This window comes from Sminthopsis crassicaudata, chromosome 3 (assembly GCF_048593235.1).
Source record: "Sminthopsis crassicaudata isolate SCR6 chromosome 3, ASM4859323v1, whole genome shotgun sequence".
Taxonomy (NCBI): domain Eukaryota; kingdom Metazoa; phylum Chordata; class Mammalia; order Dasyuromorphia; family Dasyuridae; genus Sminthopsis; species Sminthopsis crassicaudata.
In genome coordinates this window covers 396,069,135-396,090,416 of record NC_133619.1, presented here as the reverse complement: position 1 = coordinate 396,090,416, position 21,282 = coordinate 396,069,135, and the positions used below count along the sequence as shown (strand labels likewise).

The window sequence follows — 21,282 nt, the reverse complement described above, 5'->3', positions numbered from 1 at the left end:
CCCTACTTCTCTAGACTCTGTTCAACATTTGCTCCATCTAGGAAGCTTCTCTCAACCTTGCCTATCTTGAGTTTCTTAACTAATATGCTTACCCTCATATTTAGGTATGAAAAATTCACAATAACTTAATTACATGCCCTTATCTATATACTTATTTACATGATTCCTTTTTTTCCCCCTCCAACTATTTCTAGTCTCCTGTTTACTGAACTGATTAATTCTTATGATATAGGGACTCTTTCATTTCATTTCCCTCTTTATGGCTTGCTGTATATGGTGGACTTGTAGATGGTGTTGGCTGATAATTCAGAGCAGGACTGTCTAGATGAGATATCAAAACTTTCCATAGTATTGGAACTTCTTCTTGTAAAACTGGCCATTCTCCTTCAGGGTCAGAGAACAAAACAGGTGTTCTAGCATACCTATACCTTTTGGGGAATAGACTCTGAAAGCAAAGAGAGGCTCTTTTTATTGCAGCAGCTACTTCATCCCACCAAAACATATAGCAGGATGTAGTGGTATTTATTGGATTGCCAAGTATCTGTTGACTAAGTATCCAGAAGCAGACTGGGTGTTGTGGGTATTCTTCCAGAGTTCTATACTATATACGTACTTATTGTGCAGTGAGCACCAGGGATTAGGAGACCTGGATTCCTTGTCCTGGCTGTCCTACTGACCAGTTAAAGTCAGAGAAATCACTTATATTTTCTGGCACTCAGTTTCCTAATTTATAAAATGGAGAATCCGACTGACTAGTTGATCTACCTCTGAAATTCTGTAGTTAAGCATGTATCAAGTATATGTAGAAATATTTGCTATTGCCCCTACCTTCGAATAATGTGGTGGAGAAACAGATGACATGAGTAAATTAGAACATGATAAAGAGAGCATATGAAATTATATGTATGATAGAATGGAAGTGAAGAGAAATATGAGTGTGGACTGAGTAGTCAAAGGAAAGCCACCTTGATTTGAATTGGGCCTTCAGAGATGGTTAGTATTTAAATAGGGAGAGCTTAACTGTGGCCTGGAGTTGGTACAAACGTCCTCACTCACTAGCTGTGTGGGCCTGAACTAAAAACTTAACCTCTGTTTGCCTCAGTTTCTTCATCTGTAACATGGGGATAATACTAACCCCTACCTCCCAGCACTACGTACGGAGCAGATGAGGTAATTGTAAAGCTATTAGCACAGCGCCAGGCCTAAAGTAGTAAGCATTATACAAATGTTAGCTAGTGGAGTAGAATCTGGGTGACGAGAAACAAGGTTAACAAAGGGGAAGGGGTGCATTTATTATAAATATGAACTCCAATTAGGCCGCCACCTGCACGTCCCTTCTCTTCTGGGGCTCCTTTCAGCATGCAACCGTACTCCATGCCAAAAGTCTGATTGCAAAAGTTCCCGCTGTGTCCATTGGAAAAAAATATCTTTTTAAATGTAAGAAGTGGGGAGGGAATCGCGGCGAATCGGTTCCAGACCCCAGCCGGCTTGGAGTTGGGGGCTTCGGGATTGAGAGAACCCGGCAACTCGAGTTTTCAGGTGAGAGACGCGTCGTAGGGACCCTCGGGTTCCTTAACATTGAGTGGGGCCGGGGGGGCGTGAAAAAGGGGGGGGGAAGATGGGGAGATAGAGGTGGTGGAGACTGGGAGGGAGGGAGGAGCAGCTTTCAATCCGTGCCGTGGACCAATGGGAAGAAGGCGCCGGCGGTTTCCCTAAGTGGAAGGCCTCCTCCCCCAACCCCCCTGTCTCCAAGGCAGGGGTTGGACGAGAAGCGGAGGGGGGCGGGTTTTCTACGTGGCCCAATGGGAGGTCGCGCCGGGCGGCGAGGGGGTGGGGCTGGGCGCGCGGCGCAGGTCCGGGTGCCCGAGGCTCCAATGAGCGCGCGCCGCGTCCGGGCCCGGTTGGTGCGCGAGACGCCGGGGAGAGGTTGGTGGCTCATGTAACAGTTTGCAAGCCCGAGGTGGGGAGTTGCGGCGGGTTGAGGGACTCAACTTGCTCGTTTTTTGTCTGCCTCGCTCGCTGCTCCCGCGCCGGGGCCCGCAGAGCGAGCCCAGGAGATCGCGCGGCGGGTGGGCGGAAAAGCCGGTACGGGGGCGTAACAGGGCCGGCCCGGTACTGCCGGCTTGCAAGCGCGGCCCGCGGTGAGTGCCGGACCCCGCGTGTCGCGCCGGACCTCTGGCGCCGGAACCGGCTCTGGGGCCCCGCGGTTCGTTCTCCCTGGAGGGGAGCGAGCACCTGCTGGGCGCCGGGCAGCTTCCCAGCCCCACCCTGCCCTCTTCTTCCTGGGGTATCCCCCAACTTCTCGAATGGATGTAAAGCTCAGACCTCCCCCTCCGTCTTTTTGAACGGTTACTTCCTGAGGTTTAGAGATTAGTGCTCTTACATTTAGACATTAGGGTCTTTGGGGGAGGAGCCCTTCGGGAGAGGAGTGGGGGTCGCCTTAGGGTAAGGGAAGTAGCCTGACTTGTTGAGGGCTGGAGGAGGACAATTTAGGATCTGACATCTCCCTTAGCCCTCTTCCTCACGCCCCTCCCCCGCTCCTTGGAATTTCAGGTTTTGACTTTGTCTTCCTCCAGGCTCCAGTGGCTGAAATGAACCGAAAGGGGAGCCCTGGGCGGCTGCCCTGCTGGGCCCTGCTGGCTGTGCTCCTGGCCAACCTGCTGGCGTTGACTGGTACGTATGTGTTCTTCCCTCAGTCTGGGAGAGGGCGAAGCTGCTACTTAGTTTCATGTCCCCTCCGACTCCACACGTAAACACAGACTCACCGGCGGTCCACTTGTCTCCTAGACACCCTGGCAGTGATGTCTGTGGATCTGGGCAGTGAATCGATGAAGGTGGCAATCGTCAAGCCTGGTGTGCCGATGGAAATCGTCCTAAACAAGTGAGGGCAGCCCTTGGAGAGGATGGGCAGGTGGGGATGTGCGCCTGGAGGGAGGGGGAAAGACTTCCCCAAAACACGAGCTGCATGTTTGTTGTTGGTGGGAAAGGAGCTTTGAGTTCCAGCTCTTTTGCAGCTCTTTTTTCTCAGGTGTCTGGCCATGACGTCTTTTCTTCTCTCTTCTTAGGGAATCCCGGAGGAAAACACCTGTAGTTGTAGCCCTGAAAGAGAATGAAAGGTTCTTTGGGGATAGTGCAGCAAGCATGGTAAGCTAGAGGTCTTCCATTCCCTGTGCTGGTAGGGAGTTGGGCCTCTGGATAGCATCTCCATCGGAAATGTCCCAGGCTGGAGTAAACCCCCGAGGCAGAGGATGCGAATGGCTTTAGAGTTAGCATGATCTCTGTTCTCATCCAGGCCATCAAGAATCCAAAGGCCACAGTGCGGTACTTCCAGGAGCTGCTGGGGAAACGCAGTGACAACCCACATGTGGCGCTGTACCGGGATCGCTTTCCCGAGCAGGAGTTGGGGACCGACCCTCATAGACAGACTGTCCGATTCCACCTGAGCCCGTAAGTCACCACTCAGCAAATACTTCACACTTATTATTATTTTGCTCTCTACAGGGGAGGAGGTGCGGTGGGTAGCAACAGTTGCCCAAGCTAGTTTCCTTCACAGAGGGGCCACAATGGCCACCTCTACTCTATGCCTTTCAAATCTGTGAAAATAGTCCTCCTGACACATCCTTAAGTGTTGCTCTGATCCTTACCTTAGGCAGCTCCAGTTCTCTCCAGAGGAGGTGTTGGGCATGGTTCTCAATTACTCTCGTTCCTTGGCTGAGGATTTTGCTGGTGAGTGGCAGGGATGCTGATGGGGATTGGACACTGATGGAGGCCTGGAGGCTCGCATGTTGGGTTAGAAAGTGGGAGGACTAAATAAAGGACTTGGGGTACAGGGATGGGCGTTACTGACCAGATCATGGATGGGCCCAAGTATTGGCAGTAAATATGGTGTGTGTGTTAAAAATGGAGAGATGTGTGAAGATGGCAGGAGTCCTCTTTTCTCTTCCACAGAACAGCCCATCAAGGATGTAGTGATTACTGTGCCAGCCTTCTTCAACCAGGCTGAGCGCCGGGCTGTACTGCAGGCTGCCCGTATGGCTGACCTGAAGGTGTTACAACTCATTAATGCCAACACTGCCACCGCCCTCAGCTATGGAGTTTTCCGCCGCAAAGACATCAATGCTACTGCCCAGGTACCAAGAAGGGAGGAGGCAGAGAGCCCCTGCACTGGGGAGGGCTCCACTTGGTTTGGTTTGGGTGTCAGAATGTAGAAACAGCTCTCTGGGAAGTTTCTCACTGTTTGTCAGGTTGAGGGTTGGGACAGTCTGGAAAAACAACTTGGCTGGGTCTCTGAGGCAGCCAAGGGTAATGTGTGCTGACCTGCCTGCCCACACTTTCCTTCAGAATGTGATGTTTTATGACATGGGTGCGGGAAGCACAGTATGCACGATCGTCACCTACCAGACAGTGAAAACCAAGGAAGCTGGTACCCAGCCCCAGCTGCAGATCCGTGGTGTGGGGTGAGTGGTCACATGTTAGAGGGGCTCCAGGAAGCCTCACAAATTGATGGTTTTTAAGTAGTGAGGGGAAGCAAAGGGTTTATGGGTTCTCTTCTGCCACCCAGGTTTGACCGAACTCTGGGGGGCCTGGAGATGGAACTGCGACTGCGGAAGCATTTGGCAAAACTCTTCAATGAGCAACGCAAGGGACAGGGGGCAAAGGATGTTCAGGAAAACCCTCGGGCAATGGCCAAGCTACTTCGTGAGGCCAACCGACTCAAAACCATCCTGAGTGCTAATGCTGACCACATGGCACAGGTGCCAACCAACATGAGATGTCACTTGGAGGCCCTGACCCCTCATTCTTCTCTCTCTCTCTCTCTCTCTCTCTCTCTCTCTCTCTCTCTCTCTCTCTCTCTCTCTCTCTCTCTCTCTTTCTCTTTCTCTTTCTCTCTCTCTCTGTCATGCAACTCCTCGACCAGAGTTCTGTCCCTTGCCTGGACTGGGAGTCTTGGCTTTTCTTGTTCTCTCAATTTTAAATCTCTAAAGCTTCTCATAGATTGTGGTGTTCTTTCCTTTTCCCACAGTTCTCCTCCCCATCCCCCTACCCTGCCAAGCCTAGAAGGATCTCAGGAACGAGTCCTTAGCTCTGTCTTTTGTCCCTTCCCCAGATTGAAGGGCTGATGGATGATGTGGACTTCAAAGCAAAAGTGACACGGGTAGAGTTTGAGGAGCTGTGTGGGGACCTGTTTGATCGGGTGCCTGGGCCTGTGCAGCAGGCTCTCAGCAGTGCTGAAATGAACTTGGTGAGGGAACCTGATAAGGCATTGCCATGTGAGGGATGGGAGGAGGAAGGGAGGAGGATGAACTTTGAAGCCATTGATGAAATGGGGAGACCAGAGAAAGAAGGCAGCCGGGCCTGAAGAAAGGATGGTTGGGGACAAGGGGTGCCTCTCATTCCTTTATTGGACACTGTGCTTCTTCCTCCTTAGGAAGAGATTGAACAGGTGATCCTGGTGGGTGGGGCCACTCGGGTCCCCAAAGTGCAGGAGGTCCTGTTGAAAGCTGTGGGCAAGTAAGTCCTGGGAAGTCTGGGGTGCTTTTTTTTTTTTTTTTTTTTTTTTTAATGTGGGAAGAAGTAACACTGGAGCTGGGGGAAAAGGGGGCTCTGTTGAACATTTAGAAGATACCTCATTTTCCTTCCTCTTGCCCCTCAACTCCAGGGAGGAGTTAGGGAAAAACATCAATGCTGATGAAGCAGCCGCCATGGGTGCTGTGTACCAGGCTGCTGCCCTGAGCAAGGCCTTCAAAGTGAAGCCCTTTGGTGTTCGGGATGCCACAGTCTATCCCATCCAGGTGAGCCAGCCTCCCCATTTCACAGGAGAGCAATCTGTCTCTTTTAGCCTTTTTTCATCTTTGGTTTGTATTTGTTGAAGACCTTCTATGTAACAGGCTGTGAGACAGGAGGTAGAGATACAATGATAAAAACAATATAGGTTCTGCCCTCAAGGAGCCTAGTCATATAGCACCCTGCCTCCTAGTAGAGGATCCATTCCAGACCTAGGGAAACCTGGGCTTAAGCTCTGGCCTTTAATACAGTGGTCCTCAAACTTTTTAAGTAGGGGGTCAGTTCACTGTCCCTCAGACTGTGGGAGGGCTGGACTATAGTTAAAAACAAAAGCTCACACTCTGTCTCTGCCCTTCAGCCCATTTGCCATAATATAGCAGGCCGCATCTGGCCCTCAGGCTGTAGTTTGAGAACCCCTGCTCTAATACATACAGGTTGTCTGATCCTGTCTGAGTCATTTAATCTCATTTTTTCCAGCCAATGAGGTCAAACTCAAATAGGGATCCCTGTGGACCTACATTGACTTAGAAAACCAGAAATTAACATTACCTGTATTGTGGTGTTTTATTTATTTTAATGTTTTCTATTTATATTTTAATGGAACCAAGATTAATACCTATCTCTGTGAGGTGACTAAATTGCAGAGACCTCCTGTATTTCATGGTCTGATTTACTGGACTTCTTCCTAACTCCTTCCTCTTCCATCTTCCCCCTTACGCATACGCCAACTATTTATTTTCCCCTGTCATAGGTGGAATTTACAAGAGAAGTAGAGGAGGCTGGTCCTCGGAGTCTGAAACATAACAAACGAGTATTGTTCTCTCGAATGGGACCCTATCCTCAGAGAAAAGTCATTACTTTTAACCGCTACAGTGACGACTTCCATTTCCATGTGAACTACGGTGATATGGGCTTCTTGGGGCCTGAGGATCTTAGGTGAAGAGGCGTGAGATATGGGACATGGGATATGGGTCAGAGGGAGGACTGGACCTGGGACTGCAAGAGAAGAAGGCTTCTGGGTACTTGAATGCTTTTAATGAGAAGAGGGCATGGAAACCTGATCTCCAAAGGAATTTAGATAAGAATTAAAAAATTCAGATTTACAGGAGTAGATCGTTGAATATAGTGAGACATCTGTTGTCAAACTCAGAAATTGTTTGCTAAACTCAACATAAATGATGCTGTGGCATTATTTTGAATTTTTCGGTTTAATTGATTTCTGGGTTTATTTTTTGGATTAAAAATGTATAGTATGCCTTTTTAGAAAAAACATAGAAATTGATGCTCTGAAAAAAAGGAATTGAGTATGAGGCAGGCCTAGGCCTGCTAAGAGGGATAGGAGAAGCAAGAAGTCATAGAGACCATGAAAACCAAAATAATAAATTCTTACAGTCGAAAGGGGCCTTAGAATTTCCCCAATCTAAACAGCAAAGCCCTGGAACATTTACTCTAGACACTCTAAGAGTGGGGATAGATTTTGTCTTGAGCTTCTGAGGAACCAAAGATGTGACACAACCACCCTTTGACCACCCCCACCCCCCCTTTCTCTCCCCAGAGTGTTTGGCTCCCTGAACTTGACCACAGTGAAGCTAAAAGGAGTGGGGGAGAGCTTTAAGAAGTATCCTGACTATGAGTCCAAGGGTATCAAGGCCCACTTCAACCTGGATGAGAGTGGTGTCCTGAGTCTGGATAGGGTAAGGAATTGGCTTTTGATGGAGCAAGGGGAAGTGGGGAGAATCCAAATCTCATCCACCCCCCTGGCCAGCTCCTTGTTAGGTAAAGCCCAGTCTTGGGCTCTGGAAGAAGTACCACATGGAAGGGGATTAGGACACTAAAAAAATTACTAGGGGAGGATAAGACATACTGAGGACAAAACACATACCACATGTCAAACACAAATGAAAATCACACCTTTATGTGATATACAGGGAAACTCCATATAATCCTAATGCTCTGAAACCCATTCCAGGTGGAGTCTGTATTTGAAACAACAGTAGAGGACCATCCTGAAGAGGAGTCCACACTCACTAGTAAGGAAGGGGCCAGACTGGGCACTTGGTGTCAAGAGTTTGTGGTGGTGTCCGTGGATGTGGGGGAATCCCCGATGGGTTAGAAGTGCTGAGGTTCCCTGGGCTGCTTATAGCCCTCTGATCCTAGGCCTTCTTCCCCCTAGAACTGGGCAACACCATTTCCAGCCTTTTTGGAGGTGGCTCCACTCCAGAGGCCAAGGAGAATGGGACAGACACCGTGCAGGTGAGCTGGGGACTCCACCCTCTTTTGTAAACACCCCTCCAAGTAGTGATCTCCAAGCTGGCTCAGTTGAGCAAAGGTAACTAAGTCCAGTGGGAGAGGACTTCACACAGGCCCTGGCATAGAGTAACCAGGCCCAGAGACTGTTCGTGGGTTATTTTGGTGGTGTGTGGATGGGGGCCTGGACTTAGGGGCTCCAGGAATGCCCAGGAAGAAGGATCATGAGTGGAGCAATTATTCCTGAGCTGGGTGTCCATATATGTCACTGACCTCATTCATACTTTGTGTCTGCTTAGTATATTAGGAGCATACAAGAGGACCAGAGGCTGGCTTATTTCTCACCCCTGATGCCTCATGCAGTAGCTGGTCTCTAGTCAATAATCCTTGATGTTGAGGAAGGCTCTGTGAAAAAACATTGGTCTAGCAGCCAGGAAGGATTCAAGTTCTGCTCTGCCTTTCACTCTTTGGATAGTGTTGAGGCATGTCCCATCCATTCTCACAGCCTTGGTTTACTGACTGCAAAACTAGGATATTGGGGTAGCTCATCTCTTCAGTGGTCCCTTTTCACCTCATCCTTCTGTGCTTAAGTGAATGCTAAGGATTTGGAAATGAATTCATGGGCAGTAGGGAACCACTGAAGGTTTTTGAACAGATGAGTGTATAAGAAAGATTTTTCTAGCAATAGGTGGAAGGTGAGGAATTGGGGCTGGGGTTTGAGGAACACTTGTTTGAAGGTTAATATATAGGTATTCATAGATAATGATATGTTGACTGCTATGGGAATAAATAGGAAGGGATGAAAATAAGATTGCAAAGGTAGGATCCATAAGATCTGGTAGCTGACTTTTTTCTTACTCCCTCTGATTTTATAGTGCATATAGTATATTTTGTATTTATATATATATATATATATATATTTTATAGTATATAAGTATAATCTTAGAGTTTCAAACATGGCAGACTTTTTTAAAATACAAGGATGAATTTACTTCAGTTAGGCCTATCCAGCTGTAGAAGGGGCAGTCTCAAAATAGAGAGTCCTAAATTGTTGAAATTGTTCATTCAGGTGTTTCATTAACTTTTATTGGAGATCTTCAGAAAGGAGTTGTGTCCATTTAAAATTTCATGTTTATTTTAAGATTATGCTTCCATCCATTTGTTTCTCTAGGATATAAATCTTTCTAAACTGTTTGTCTTCACAAAAGATTTGTTAATTCGATTAAATATTGATCAAGACATGGGATTCTGTGCTATCTTGTGAGAGTTCTAGAAGCAGCCTAATGAAGCCAGTTAATTTAATATATCTCTGGACTGGTAACTCTTTTCTTCATAAGAAAGGCTGGTATACTGGTTCATGTCTTGGGCTAGGCAAATGGGTCTAACTTGGGGTTAAGAGTTACCAGATTGGCAAGTGGAGTTGGGGGTGTGGGAAGTAGCTAATAAATGATTAAAGTGGCAGACCCTGGGTCAGGGCTGGATGTGAAGAGGACTGAAGCCAGAGTGGGGAGAATGAATGAATTGGAAACATTTAAGCACTTAGCATGTACTAAAGCTCTATGCTTCATGCTGGAGACAGAAATCAAAGAGTGAGTGAGCCAGTGCCATCAAGGAATTTCTATTAGAAGAGAGAACCAAACTTTCAATTTGGAAGTCACGAGGATGGTGAGGGGAGCCTTGCAAAGTCTTGCCCTTTCCCGAAGCACTAGTAGTTCTGGTGAGGATGGTGAGGAAAGAGGCATGAACTATAAGAAACAATGGAGGGAAGCAGAATCACAGTCTCTGAGGTAAACTGGACCTCAAGGGCTCTTTAATTTAACCTCTACCTGACAAGAATCCCCTTCTCAGAAAATGAATGATCTTTGTTAAAAGACTTCTACTGTGAGGGGTAACATGCTACTTCTTAAAGAGATCTTATTTCCCTTTGGAATAACTTAATTATTAGGAAGTGTTAACTTAATCTAGTCCTCCAGTGAGCCTTAGTCCACTTCTTTCCATTAATTTGTTGTTAGCTGTCTCTCTTTACATCTTTTTTAATCTTATCTTTTACACCCCTTCTTTTGTGTAATGCCTAATCTGTAATGTAGAACTTCCTGCTAACTGCCACCATGTATTGAATTCTTGGTTTTCCTTTGGGGGCTCCTCAACTTCTGGATTATACTTTCCTATGAAAATACAACTGGAGATTTAGAAGCAAATAATATAGATGATAAATAAATCATTCTGCTTATGCTGAATAGCTGGAAGAAAACATCCCCAATCCTCCTGCTTGTCTCCTGTAGACCCAGGTGGGTTGTCAGAGCTCTGGGTTCTCTGGTATCCCCCTCTTCCTGATGAAGCCTCCCTGGCTGTCTGAGTGCTGCATTTGTAGATTTCAGTCACTCTTCTCTTTGAATAAAGTGTTATTTTATTTTGCCAGAGTCCAAAGCATGCCCATGGGCTTCTTGTTTGCAGCCTCAGCTCCTTCCTTTTTTGAAATCGAGTAATTTCCCTTGCTCTAAGCCTGCAGCCCCTGGTTTTTTCAGTGATAGCCCACCACAGCTTAGCAGTCACCTCACTTAAGGATGATCCTGGGATGTGGTCTGTATGTCTGAGGTTTTTGACTTGAACCTCTCTTTGACATCCAAGTGTCCTCACTCTCTCATTTGATTCTGGGTTTGGGATCATTAGTCATTTTTGTTCTCATTCCTTCTAGTCTGACCATAGCCCATGCAGCCGCCCTTCCACTGCCTCCCTCATGCCTCTTTGTTTATATCCTTCTATAAATCTTAAATGTTGGGGGCTTTCCTCTGAGTTTTGGACACAGGGCGGGTGCTAGGGAAGTGCCCACATTATCCATCTTGCTCTGTGGTTTCACACTATTGTAATTGTGCTCTTCTGCCTTTCTCAAATGTTTTTGGTACTACTTCTCATGCCCAATATGTTCCTAACATGCAGCAGTTTCTTTAGGCCCCCTTTGCCAATTTGGATGGGGAACAGCTTTTATTCTTCATAGAGAAGTTTTCCACAATTCACTGTTATGTAGCATCAACCAAAGAAAACTGGTATTATAAGATATGTGTGAGGGTTTAGGGTTTTGTTTTGCAGGACTGTGGACAAATAGATTCCTATGAGCTCTTAGGCATAGTTCTTACCTAACTAAGAACCTATCTTTCTGATATTTTTAAGCCATTTAAGGGTTTGGGAAATGGTATTCTATGACACAGTGGGGGGTATCTTTGGTGTGTGGTATAATGTAGATAAAGAGGGCTGTCTTATTGATTAGGTTGAAGAACTACATGGTAATTTTGTCAGAAGGGATCAAATGCTGAATTCCCCAGAGAATTGTGTAGTTGATGAAGTGAAAAGGAAGGCCAGTAGCTAAACTTGCCACTATGCCTGCCTTCCTCCTTAAAGCCATCAATAACAACTCCAGTCATTCTTGGAGTCTTGTTGGCTCCTGTTGTGTTTCTGCATCTCTTCTCTCATGACCTGGGTGATCAGGATCCATGGTCATGGCTAATGACTAGGCCCACCCTTTTAGGAAGAAGAGGACACTCCTGCTGAAGGGAGCAAGGAGGAACCTGGGGAACAGGCAGAACCTAAAGAGGAAGCCAAGACCCCAGGTGAAGGGGACACTCACCCTCCAAGCCCCGAGCCAGTTGATGGTGCAATCCCTGAGGGAGAGGCTGCACCAGAGAAGGGTGAAGGGGGAAAATCAGAGGCCCAGGTGAGCTTTAAGGAGAGAATTAAGATCAAGAGTCCTTGAGAGCAAGGCAGTTCAGTCTTAGATGTTTATAGATCTGTACTTTTCATGTCACCTTCCAATTCCCAGGAACCAAGTGATCAAGGGGAGCCAGGACCAGAGAGCAAAGCTCAAGCCCCTGAGGAGGAAAAGAAGCCAAAGGTGGCCCGAAAGCAGAAAATGGTGGAGGAAATTGGAGTTGAATTATCTGTGCTTGACCTTCCTGACCTCCCTGAGGATGAGCTGGCACGTTCTGTGCACAAGTGAGTCTTAGCAGGGGGTGTCATGGGAGGGGAGACAGCTGTTTGACTTTGCCTCATTCTGGAGCTGACACACTCCTTTTTGACCCCCATCTCCAACCCAGGCTTCAGGAGCTGACACTTCGAGACTTGGAAAAGCAGGAGAGGGAGAAGTCAGCCAACAGTCTGGAAGCCTTCATCTTTGAAACCCAGGTCTGTAGTCTGGAAGATGATCACCAAGATGGCCTGCAGACCACCCAGGGACCAAGATGGGAGGTCGTCCCAGCTTTGCCTTCAGCAAGTGTCTTCTGTGTCCCCAGGACAAGCTCTACCAGCCGGAGTACCAGGAAGTATCCACGGAGGAAGAACGGGAGGAGATCTCTGGGAAACTTAGCTCAGCCTCTACCTGGCTAGAGGATGAAGGCTTTGGTGCCAGCACTAAGGTAAGGAGCAGGTGTCGGAGGTCACTGCTTTACATTCCAGAAACGTCTTGATCCCCTTCACACAACCCTTCTCCTCCAAAGATAATAAAGTTGGTGAGGGTAGGGTAAAGACCAGGATTCTGAGGATTGTTAAGGGAAATGCTTAGGAATGTGGAGGCTGGAACCTCCAGGGTCACTGGTCTTCTTGGTTGTCATCCATCAGGAACTGAAAGAAAAGCTGTCTGAGTTGAAGAAGCTCTGTCGTGGGCTTTTTTTCCGTGTGGAAGAGCGAAAGAAGTGGCCCGAGCGGCTGGCTGCCCTGGACAGCCTCCTCAACCATTCAAACATCTTCCTCAGGTGAGCTGCCAAGGGCCCCACCACTCTCACCTCATGCCCTTCCTTTCCTGCTTCCTCCATCTCTGACTGCCCTGACTTTGGTCCTTTAGAAAGCCCTCAAGATTCTGCCACCTCACACCATTATCTTTTAGAAGAAATCAGAGAAAGGCCAGGATTCTAGTGGCTTTCCTTATCTATTGTACATTCTTTGTACTCTACTCTTCTCCTCTCAAATCTTTTCCTCTTTCTACTTCTTTCTGGCCCTCTGTCTCTTTTGAGCTGACAAGCTCTTGTTTGATTTCTAGGGGTGCCCGGCTAATCCCAGAGATGGACCAGATTTTCACTGAGGTGGAACTAAGCACACTGGAGAAAGTCATCAATGAGACGGGGGTAATTAATCCAGGGGTCCTGCCCCCCTGAGCATGGGCTGGCTCTAGGAGGGATGGGACAGAACAGCACGGTAGTGTAGATGGGGTTGGAGCTGAGGTCAGAGACTTGCCAAATCTTGCCTCTTGGCTACCTTTCTCAGTTTCCTCATCTGCAAAATGTGGATAATAATACCTGTCTTACAGAAAAGGATCAAATGAAATTATGTATATAAAGCACTTTGGGAACAAAGTGCCATGTGAATATTGGTTGTATAAGGGACTATAGGTCGAGGGTTCCTTGTCCTTCAGGAGTTTAGTCTCATGTAAGAGATAAGAATTACAGGAAACAGGAAGTAAAGGCTATTTATTTACAATGCCATACAATTTACAGAGTGCTTTCTTTGAAAAACTTGGCCGTTGGGACTAGTTGATAGTAGTCATTCTCTTTTCTGTTTTACAGATAAAGTTGTGTGATTTGTCAAAGGTCAGAGAATAGTAAGTCAGATAGGTGGGGCTCAAATTTGGTGCTGCTGTCCTATCCTATTCTTTGTAAAGTCACAAAATCTGGAGCTTTTTTAGAAGGAAGGGACCTTTTTGTTCCTACAAAAAAAGTAGTTGAACCTCTTTGTTTTGGAGGTGAAGAAACTAATGTCTTTGCCCATCACCACACACACAAGTAGTAAGCAGCTGAACCTGATTTCAAATTCAGGTCCTGGCTTTTTCCAGAATACAGGAGCTGCCTGCTGAATGCTTACCTGAGTGCTAATTAATCATGGGCCTCACTTGAACAGCAGGAGAAGAGCAAGGGAAGGTTCCAGGAACCAGGGTGTTAGATCTTGAGTTGGTTCCATATGCATGGGAGGCCAGAGTGCTGTCCACAGCGTTTTGAAACAAACTTTTTTTTTAATTATAGTTTTTATTTACCAGATATATGCATGGGTAATTTTACAGCATTAACAATTGCCAAACCTTTTGTTCCAATTTTTCTCCTCCCCCCTCCCCCAGATGGCAGGTTGACCAATACATGTTAAATATGTTAAAGTATAAATTAAATACAATATATGTATACATGTTCAAAGAGTTATATTGCTGTACAAAAAGAATCGGACTTTGAAATAGTGTACAATTAGCCTGTGAAGGAAATCAAAAATGCAGGCGGATAAAAAAAGAGGGATTGGGAATTCTATGTAGTGGTTCATCGTCATCTCCCAGAGTTGAAATAAACTTTTAAGGGAGAGAGAGATGTATTCAGCTCTGGAAAGTGTTTGAGATGACTTTCTAGCCAGAGTGTGGTTTGCTCTGACCCTGCTGGGTATAAAGCCCTGTAACAGTTGGGGTTTTTTTGCTTGTCGAGGTGCTTATTTCATCCATGAAGGGCATTCTCTGCACCCTGGGCAGGTCTGTCCATTCTCTATGACTTCTTGATTTTGATGTCTGGCTGCTTGGGCTCTGAGAGGTTCAGTGATTTGTTTATGTTCACATAGCCACATGTGAACACATGTTCCTATGTGACATACATGAATCACATGTGTCCCAGGCAGGGCTTGAGCCCCTCTTGCATTGTAATTATTGTGTGAAAGGTTTCGGGAGCCTTTTGTTTATACAAAGACAAGGCACACCAGATTCCTGCCCTTGTGAGTTACAAATAAAAGACAGGATGTACTTAGGTGGTGAGTGCCATTTTAGATTGGTGGGAAGAAATGTTCCTAACTGAGAAGGTGGGAGGATGCTTCATGGAGGAGATGAGATTTGAAAGACAAGTGAGATTTCAGTGTAGGGATGGAGGGCATCCCTGGGCAGAATGAGTAAAGTTAGAAACAGAAAAGCCCAATAGGCCAATTTGGTGGGAACTTAGAGCACACCCAAAGCAAGAGACTGTTAGGGCTTTGAATGCCAAGATAACAAGTGTAATCTTTCATTCACCAAGCAGTAGGAAACCAGTGAAAGTTTTTGAGTAGAGAAGTGACATGGATTGGGTCCTTGGCTTAAGGAAGACTAATCTGGTATCCCTGTACTGGGGTACTTCGGTGGTGGCCATGATAAGAAAGAGAAATGGATAAATATAAACTCTGTGGAGTAGAATTGTCAGGAACTAGCCACAAATTGGGCTGTGGGAGGTGAGGGATGAGGGACATCCTTAAGGAGGCTAAGGTTTGGGCATGCAGGTCTAAAACAAGGCTGGGAATTGTTGAAATCTGGAAGCAGATGAGAGTACCAAGAGCAAATTGAGAGACAGGATTGCTGTAGGCTGAACTTTGGGAGAAAGGAAGCAGCAGCAGGAGTGTGTGCCTAGCTCTGTGCTATGGTGGGGAAGGGCGGAGGGGAGTGGGGATCTAAGAAAAATACAAGACATTACTTCTCTCCTCAATAACTTGAACTTATTGTCTAGATGAGGACTAGCTTATCTTGATAAAGAACACTTCCTCTCAAAATATTATGGAATTAGAGAACCATTTAATAAAGGATGTTATTAAATATTTTAAAAACTTGACAGGATAAATACTAGATTTCAGTGGCTCAGGTACAGAGAGTAGATCACAGAATCTCAAGGCTGGAAGGGACCTCAGTGATCAGCTTTCTTCTGAAGCCTTTTTCTGATGGGGAGTAGGGGAGGGGAGGGAAGGGTCTCTGGGTTTCTGAGCAGCCCTGTCCATTTTTGGACAATTTTTCCTTTTTGATTTGAACCAAAATCTATCTTTGTATAATTCTTCCCTGGTTCTTCAGCTAAACAGAACATGCCTGTTTCCTCTTCCACCTGACAGTCCTTCAGATACTCAAAGATCCATCAATTGTGTCGCTTCCCCTCTCCCCCCAAGCCAATTCAAGTCTCTCCAGATTCAACTTTTTCTCAGATTCTGTTGGCTCAGAAATGAGCATTGTTGAATCAGATATGTCTCTAAATCTAGGTTTCTGTGAGTCACGGTCTTATCCATTTCCTTCAACTAACTCTTGGTTTCAGATCACCTCAGACTCCTGATATATTAGTGTCCCATAGAGCTTCCTACCACACTTGAGACAGGGCTTGTTGAGGACATCTTATGGTGTAACTTTTTTCTCTTATGACATTATCTCTTTTGGCTCGGTCTTAAGATTGCATTAGGTTTTTTTGGCCTTTCTCTCAAGTGGAATTTGTCATCAAGGGAGCTTATGCCCTGATGCATCTGGGTCTTTTTTTTCACACGAGCTGCTCTAATCACACCTTCCCACCCCATGTTTGTACAGTGCATTGTTCAAATCCAAATACAGAAGTTTAAAAATTATCATTATGCATTTTCATGCTGAGATTTATTCCCACTTATAAGAAGCTATTATAGGAGAATGGTTAAATGGACATCATGAGCCACAGGAAAGGCAGGATAAGGATGGACAAAGATGCAGCTGATGTGGGAGTTCTCTCAGAATAAGGATGGGCTCAAAACTAAAGTGAGAAGGGTGAGAAGTAGGGAATGAGTGTAAACTCAGTGATTTGTGAGGCTTAGAGGGGAAAAGTGGGGATAGAATGGAGGGCAGAGGAAATGGAAAGATTAACAAAAGGGAGATATTATGGAAGGTAAAATTTTATTTTCTTTTCCTTTTTTGTTGGAGCTGGAGAGAAAGCAGGGAGGGATGAGACAGGGAAAGCCAATCAGCAGACAGTAAAGATTTGTGCAAGAATATTCATATGAAAGTTCAGTTTATTCCTACAAGCACTTGAGTGTGCCATGTGCCAGATATATTGCTAGGCACTAGAGGTGCAAATATAAACTCAGTAACAGTAAATATTTCTCTCAGATGGGAAAAAAATGTTATAAACAAACAAATTTAGCCCCTGCTGAGAGAGAAGCAGCATGGTCCAGCTGACAAGAGGGGTGTCCAGAAGACCTTGTCTCTGACACCTGCTTCTGTGACTCTGGGCCAGGTTTTTAGTCTCCTAGGACCTGTAACAATGAATTCTCAGGTACGGTCCCAAACCCCAAGAGGCAGCGGCACTGTCAGAGCTCAGCGCCTAGGTAGGCATCTGTTCTGGGCACCAGGCTATCTGCTGACTGAGCCCTATCCCCAATCCCCAGGCCTGGAAGAATGCCACCCTGGCAGAACAAGCCAAACTCCCCAGCACCGAGAAGCCAGTTCTGCTTTCAAAGGACATCGAGGCGAAGATGTTGGCTTTGGACCGCGAGGTTCAGTACCTGCTCAACAAGGCCAAGTTTACCAAGCCCCGGCCCCGGCCGAGGGACCAGAACAAGACCCAGGCTGACCCATCTCAAAGTCAAAATGCCAGTGCCCAGGAGGAGAAGATCATTCCACCGATGGGTGAGATGTCTGGCCATCCCCAGGGGCCATTCGGGGGGGGGGGAGGCAAGGGGCTTTTCTCAGAGCCTCCTTCCCACTCATTTTTTGCTCTTGTGACCTCCAGATGAAGATGCAGAACCCGTTCTAGAGCCCCCCGTGGCTGGAGAGAAGGCCAAAATACCTGACTTAGGTGAGCAGGGTGCAGGAGACATGGCCTAGAGCCTCTCTCTGGGCTGTTCTGATCAGTTCTTTTCCCATTGTAGGGCTTGATCTGGGTGACACTGAGCCTTTAGAATTGAGTGGACCAGGGGCAGGTGAGGCTTGAGTTAGGGAAGTCTCAGTGGGTGGAAGGACAGACATCTCTGGGCAAAGGCGGATGGGGCAGGTGCCCCTGCCTCCTTCACTCTTTTCTTCTTCCCTCCATAGATTCAGAGCAGAAGGAGCAGCCGCCACCACCAAGGCCACAGGAGACCCGGTCAAATGATGAGCTATAGCTGCCCCCTCCCCTGTCATCCCCTTCCTCCCAACCACCTCTATTTATTGTCTTTGGCGGGGAGAAGGGGGTGCGTCTTCCCCCAGGGGTCCCTAAGGAGAGAGAATGAAGAAGCAGCTTCCAGCTCCCTTTTTCTTTTGATGGGGAACACTAGGGGCTAAATTGGAGTTGCCATCTCTCCCAGACCTTGACAACACAACATCTTGAATGTTTCAGAACACCCCAAGTTCTCTCATTATGCTTGGAAGTGGGCAGGGGCTGGCATGCCAACAGGAGCTGAGATGGGCTGGGTGCAGGGATACATCAGGAAAGGGGGGGGACTTGTACTATACTCTTGGGAGTTAGTACTTGCTTATGAGAGAAGGGAGGAATGACAGGGAGGCCTTCGGGAGAGGCCCTGCTGGCCTGCCGTGTCTGAGCTCCCCCTCAGTATCTCCCCACCCTCCCTCTTCTCCATTTTCTCTCTGAATCTCCAGGGCCACTAAACAAAATGCTGTCCCATGTGCACTTACTTGGGGGAGGAAGGGAGGGATTCTGAAGGAGCTGGCATTCTCTTGGTCACTAAGTTGGGTGTTTGGCTCTTCCCCTCCCCTCCTTCCTCTTCCATCCCCACCCATGTTCTTTCCCTAAAAGAGCTGACCCTATTGGCATTTGCTCCTTGGGATCACTATCCTGGGGCTCTGCTCTTTCCCATGGCCTCATTTCATATTGGGAGAAGGGTTAGGATGTGGGGAGGCATAAATTGGCCTATATACACACCTAGGACATCCCCCTAAGGCTGAGGCAGAGAGGGGCAAGTTAGAAATCCAGAACTGAGCTCATTCATTGTGGAAGGAGAGAGAGGAAGTCTGGGCTGGGGGTGGGTAGATAGGATACAGCGTAGTCATGTGGTGGCAGTGCCCAGCAGGTACATCCCATTGGTTCTGTCCCCCATGTGCCCTAGTTGTTTGGTCTCCCTTTCTGCCAGTGTCTCCCAGGCCCAGCCTCTCCTGGACAGACCAAAATGTGCTTTCTACTGTGAGCCCCAGCCCTGCGGCGAGCCTGCCAAATGTCTTTTGGTTCCTCGAGAATGCCAGGGAAGCCAGAAGTTAGAAGTAGGGGTGGGGGGTGTTCAACTCAGTTCCTGGTTGGGGGGTGAGGGTTTTTAGACTCTGCTGTAGATCTAAGAGTAGAATCCCTTTCCTCTGGGAGCCTCCCTCCAGGGTTCTGCACCAGGGGCTAAGGAATATTGCTCCAGCTGGAGGGAAGCCATGTTGTATCTGTGTCTCCATTTCTTTTCTTTTCTTTTTTTTTCTTTTTTGCCACATTGGCAGCAACAGGGACCTCTCTAATGGTCTTGCCTCCTCTCCCCTCCTGTGCATTTGGGTTCTTTGACTAGGAGTTGAGGCTGGTTGGACAGTTTTGAGTCAAATTGTACTTTGAGACATTGTTAATTGAGAAAATGGTTTCAATAAAATATTTGCTTTTCTACAACCTGTCTCTTGAGTGTCAGTTTTCTTTCTATTAAATCTCACTCAGGCCCTTAAAAACAGGTGAGAGAAAGGACTGAGCCCTTAGAAAGGAAGACAGGAATTAACAACTTTAAGGCTTTTGTAGTTGGGAGATTTGGGAATCACTCCATTGGCATTCCTGCTCTTCCCCCTCCCCCCAAGGATGGCTCTACTGGTGCTTAGCCCCAGAAGTTAATAACTGCATGTCCTGGCTGTACTAACCACCACTAGGCCTACACTACAAAAGAAAAAAAGAAAAGTACCTGTGTGATGTACAGAATACAGGAACTCTTTGTGGTAGCCAAAAATTTAAAAGGGGTAAGGGGGTATACTCATCTTTGTGAATGGCTAAACAAAATATGATGCTTGTAATACGAGATGTTTTGTCATAAGTCCAAAAGAATGAAGTCAAGAAGAAAGCTCCTCTGCCCGAGAGATGGAATTCAATATGCAAAGAAAAGTTGGCTAAAGTGGGACTATGAATCTTTATTTTGAGGGCCTTGTTCATGGTGTTCTGTTTTTACTTTTTGCTGGATGACAGATTAGAGAGGTAATGGAAAGGACATTAATAAAAGAAAAAAGAAAAAGGCCTTTTGTCCCTAGACAAAATGGGAGAGAAGTAAAAAGAGAAACTTGAAATATCTTCCCACCTTTTTAAAGACACTATTAGTACCCTTTCTGATACAGGTTACCCCAGCTTTGTTGAAAGAAGGGGACTATCCCTTGTACTTTTTTTTTTCCTTCAAACTCATTTACCACCACCTTTAATTGGGCTCAGTCACTAACATTATTATAGCCTTCAGTAAATGAGCATTTTAAGCATTTATGCTAGGGTTATTGTAGAGGGCTGGAACTCTGGACAACTATACTTACCACAAGGTGTTAACTCTGGAATTGAGATGATGGTTCTCTAGATCACATATACACTTAGTACGGTGATGTAATGGTTTTCTAGTTCACACATTCAGTATGCTGTAATGATGTAACTAATAGGATAGTTAAACTAGGGACAAAATCAGCCTCGAAGGGAGACTGGGTCAGACTGACAGAGACTGCGTAAGAGACAATAAAGACTTTGGACTTGATTCTTGTCCATTCTCTTGGTGTCTATCCTCCTAAGACTGAGGCCCTTCTGGAGGACCTCCAGAAAGCTAGCTAGGACATTACAGGTTATGAAGACCAATTTTTTTAAAAACAAAATCAAAACTGCTTTCCTTCAAGTTTACATGGACCTTATTCTAATTCATCCTGACTTAGAAGCATCAATTATGTGCTAGGTTCTGAGGAAACAAAAATGAAACAATCCCTGTCTTGCAGGAACTTGCCCCAACTTAAGCACTCATACAACAGAAAAAAGGCCCAAGAACTCAGATCATCTCTGATTTAATAAAGAAATTGAATGTTCAGACAGTGTGCTAAGTGCTAAGGATACAAAGGCAAAAATACTTGCTGACCTCAAAGAATTCTCATAATGGGGGAGACAGCATCTAAATGATGACATATATACAAGGCATACACAGGGTAGGTAGAAGGTAATTTCAGAGTAGAAGGCGTGGGTCAGAGCCAGGAGTGGGCTTGCGTCGAACACAGAATTTGAGTTGTCTTGAAGGAAGCCAGGGACACGATGGTGAGTGAGAAGCAGAACTTTTCAAGTGTGGGGAACAGCGAGGACAAAATCTGGGACAAGGTGTCCTGTGTAAAGGACAAGTCAGTGAGGCTCAATTGGAGCATTTGTGCATGGAAGGAATAGATAAAAGAGATGAAAAGGCACCTTCCTGGTGCCAGGTTGTGAGGGCCTTCAAAAGGAGAACACGGAGGGAAGGGGAAGGCACTGGAATGTACTGAGGAGGGGGGTGAGAGGATCAGAGAGAGACTTTGAGAAAATCATTTTACTGCTCTATTGGAGTTGA

At 46.4% G+C, this 21,282-nt stretch overlaps 2 protein-coding genes across 9 annotated transcripts in view; one reads left to right on the top strand and one right to left on the bottom strand.

Moving 5' to 3' along the window:
* The window catches only part of VPS11 (VPS11 core subunit of CORVET and HOPS complexes), a 51,303-nt gene that overhangs the window by 21,692 nt on the left and 8,329 nt on the right, over positions 1 to 21,282 (bottom strand). The window lies entirely within an intron of this gene.
* Positions 1,443 to 19,355, top strand: HYOU1 (hypoxia up-regulated 1). Of its 8 annotated transcripts, none has more exons than XM_074302323.1 (26): positions 1,443 to 1,539; positions 2,577 to 2,673; positions 2,788 to 2,881; positions 3,066 to 3,144; positions 3,293 to 3,447; positions 3,650 to 3,726; positions 3,949 to 4,130; positions 4,342 to 4,457; positions 4,562 to 4,754; positions 5,108 to 5,242; positions 5,429 to 5,511; positions 5,660 to 5,792; positions 6,536 to 6,720; positions 7,340 to 7,478; positions 7,754 to 7,814; positions 7,958 to 8,037; positions 11,555 to 11,740; positions 11,846 to 12,018; positions 12,120 to 12,207; positions 12,315 to 12,437; positions 12,640 to 12,773; positions 13,058 to 13,142; positions 17,170 to 17,410; positions 17,514 to 17,579; positions 17,653 to 17,703; positions 17,816 to 19,355. In XM_074302323.1, exons 2-26 carry the CDS (start codon positions 2,592 to 2,594, stop codon positions 17,881 to 17,883), a joined length of 3,009 nt encoding a protein of 1,002 aa, XP_074158424.1. In that variant the 5' UTR covers positions 1,443 to 1,539; positions 2,577 to 2,591; the 3' UTR covers positions 17,884 to 19,355. The 8 variants fall into 8 exon arrangements, with proteins under 8 accessions (XP_074158424.1, XP_074158422.1, XP_074158428.1 ...); XM_074302321.1 differs by lacking the exon at positions 1,443 to 1,539 and adding an exon at positions 1,824 to 1,926; XM_074302320.1 differs by lacking the exon at positions 1,443 to 1,539 and adding an exon at positions 1,900 to 2,141.

What these genes read in the sequence shown, in the direction of transcription:
- HYOU1 (XM_074302328.1), top strand. An exon ending in ATGGAAATCGTCCTAAACAA is followed by an intron (nt 2,882 to 3,065) that starts GTGAGGGCAGCC and finishes CTCTCTTCTTAG; the next exon opens with GGAATCCCGGAGGAAAACAC. An exon ending in GCAGTGCTGAAATGAACTTG is followed by an intron (nt 5,243 to 5,428) that starts GTGAGGGAACCT and finishes CTTCCTCCTTAG; the next exon opens with GAAGAGATTGAACAGGTGAT.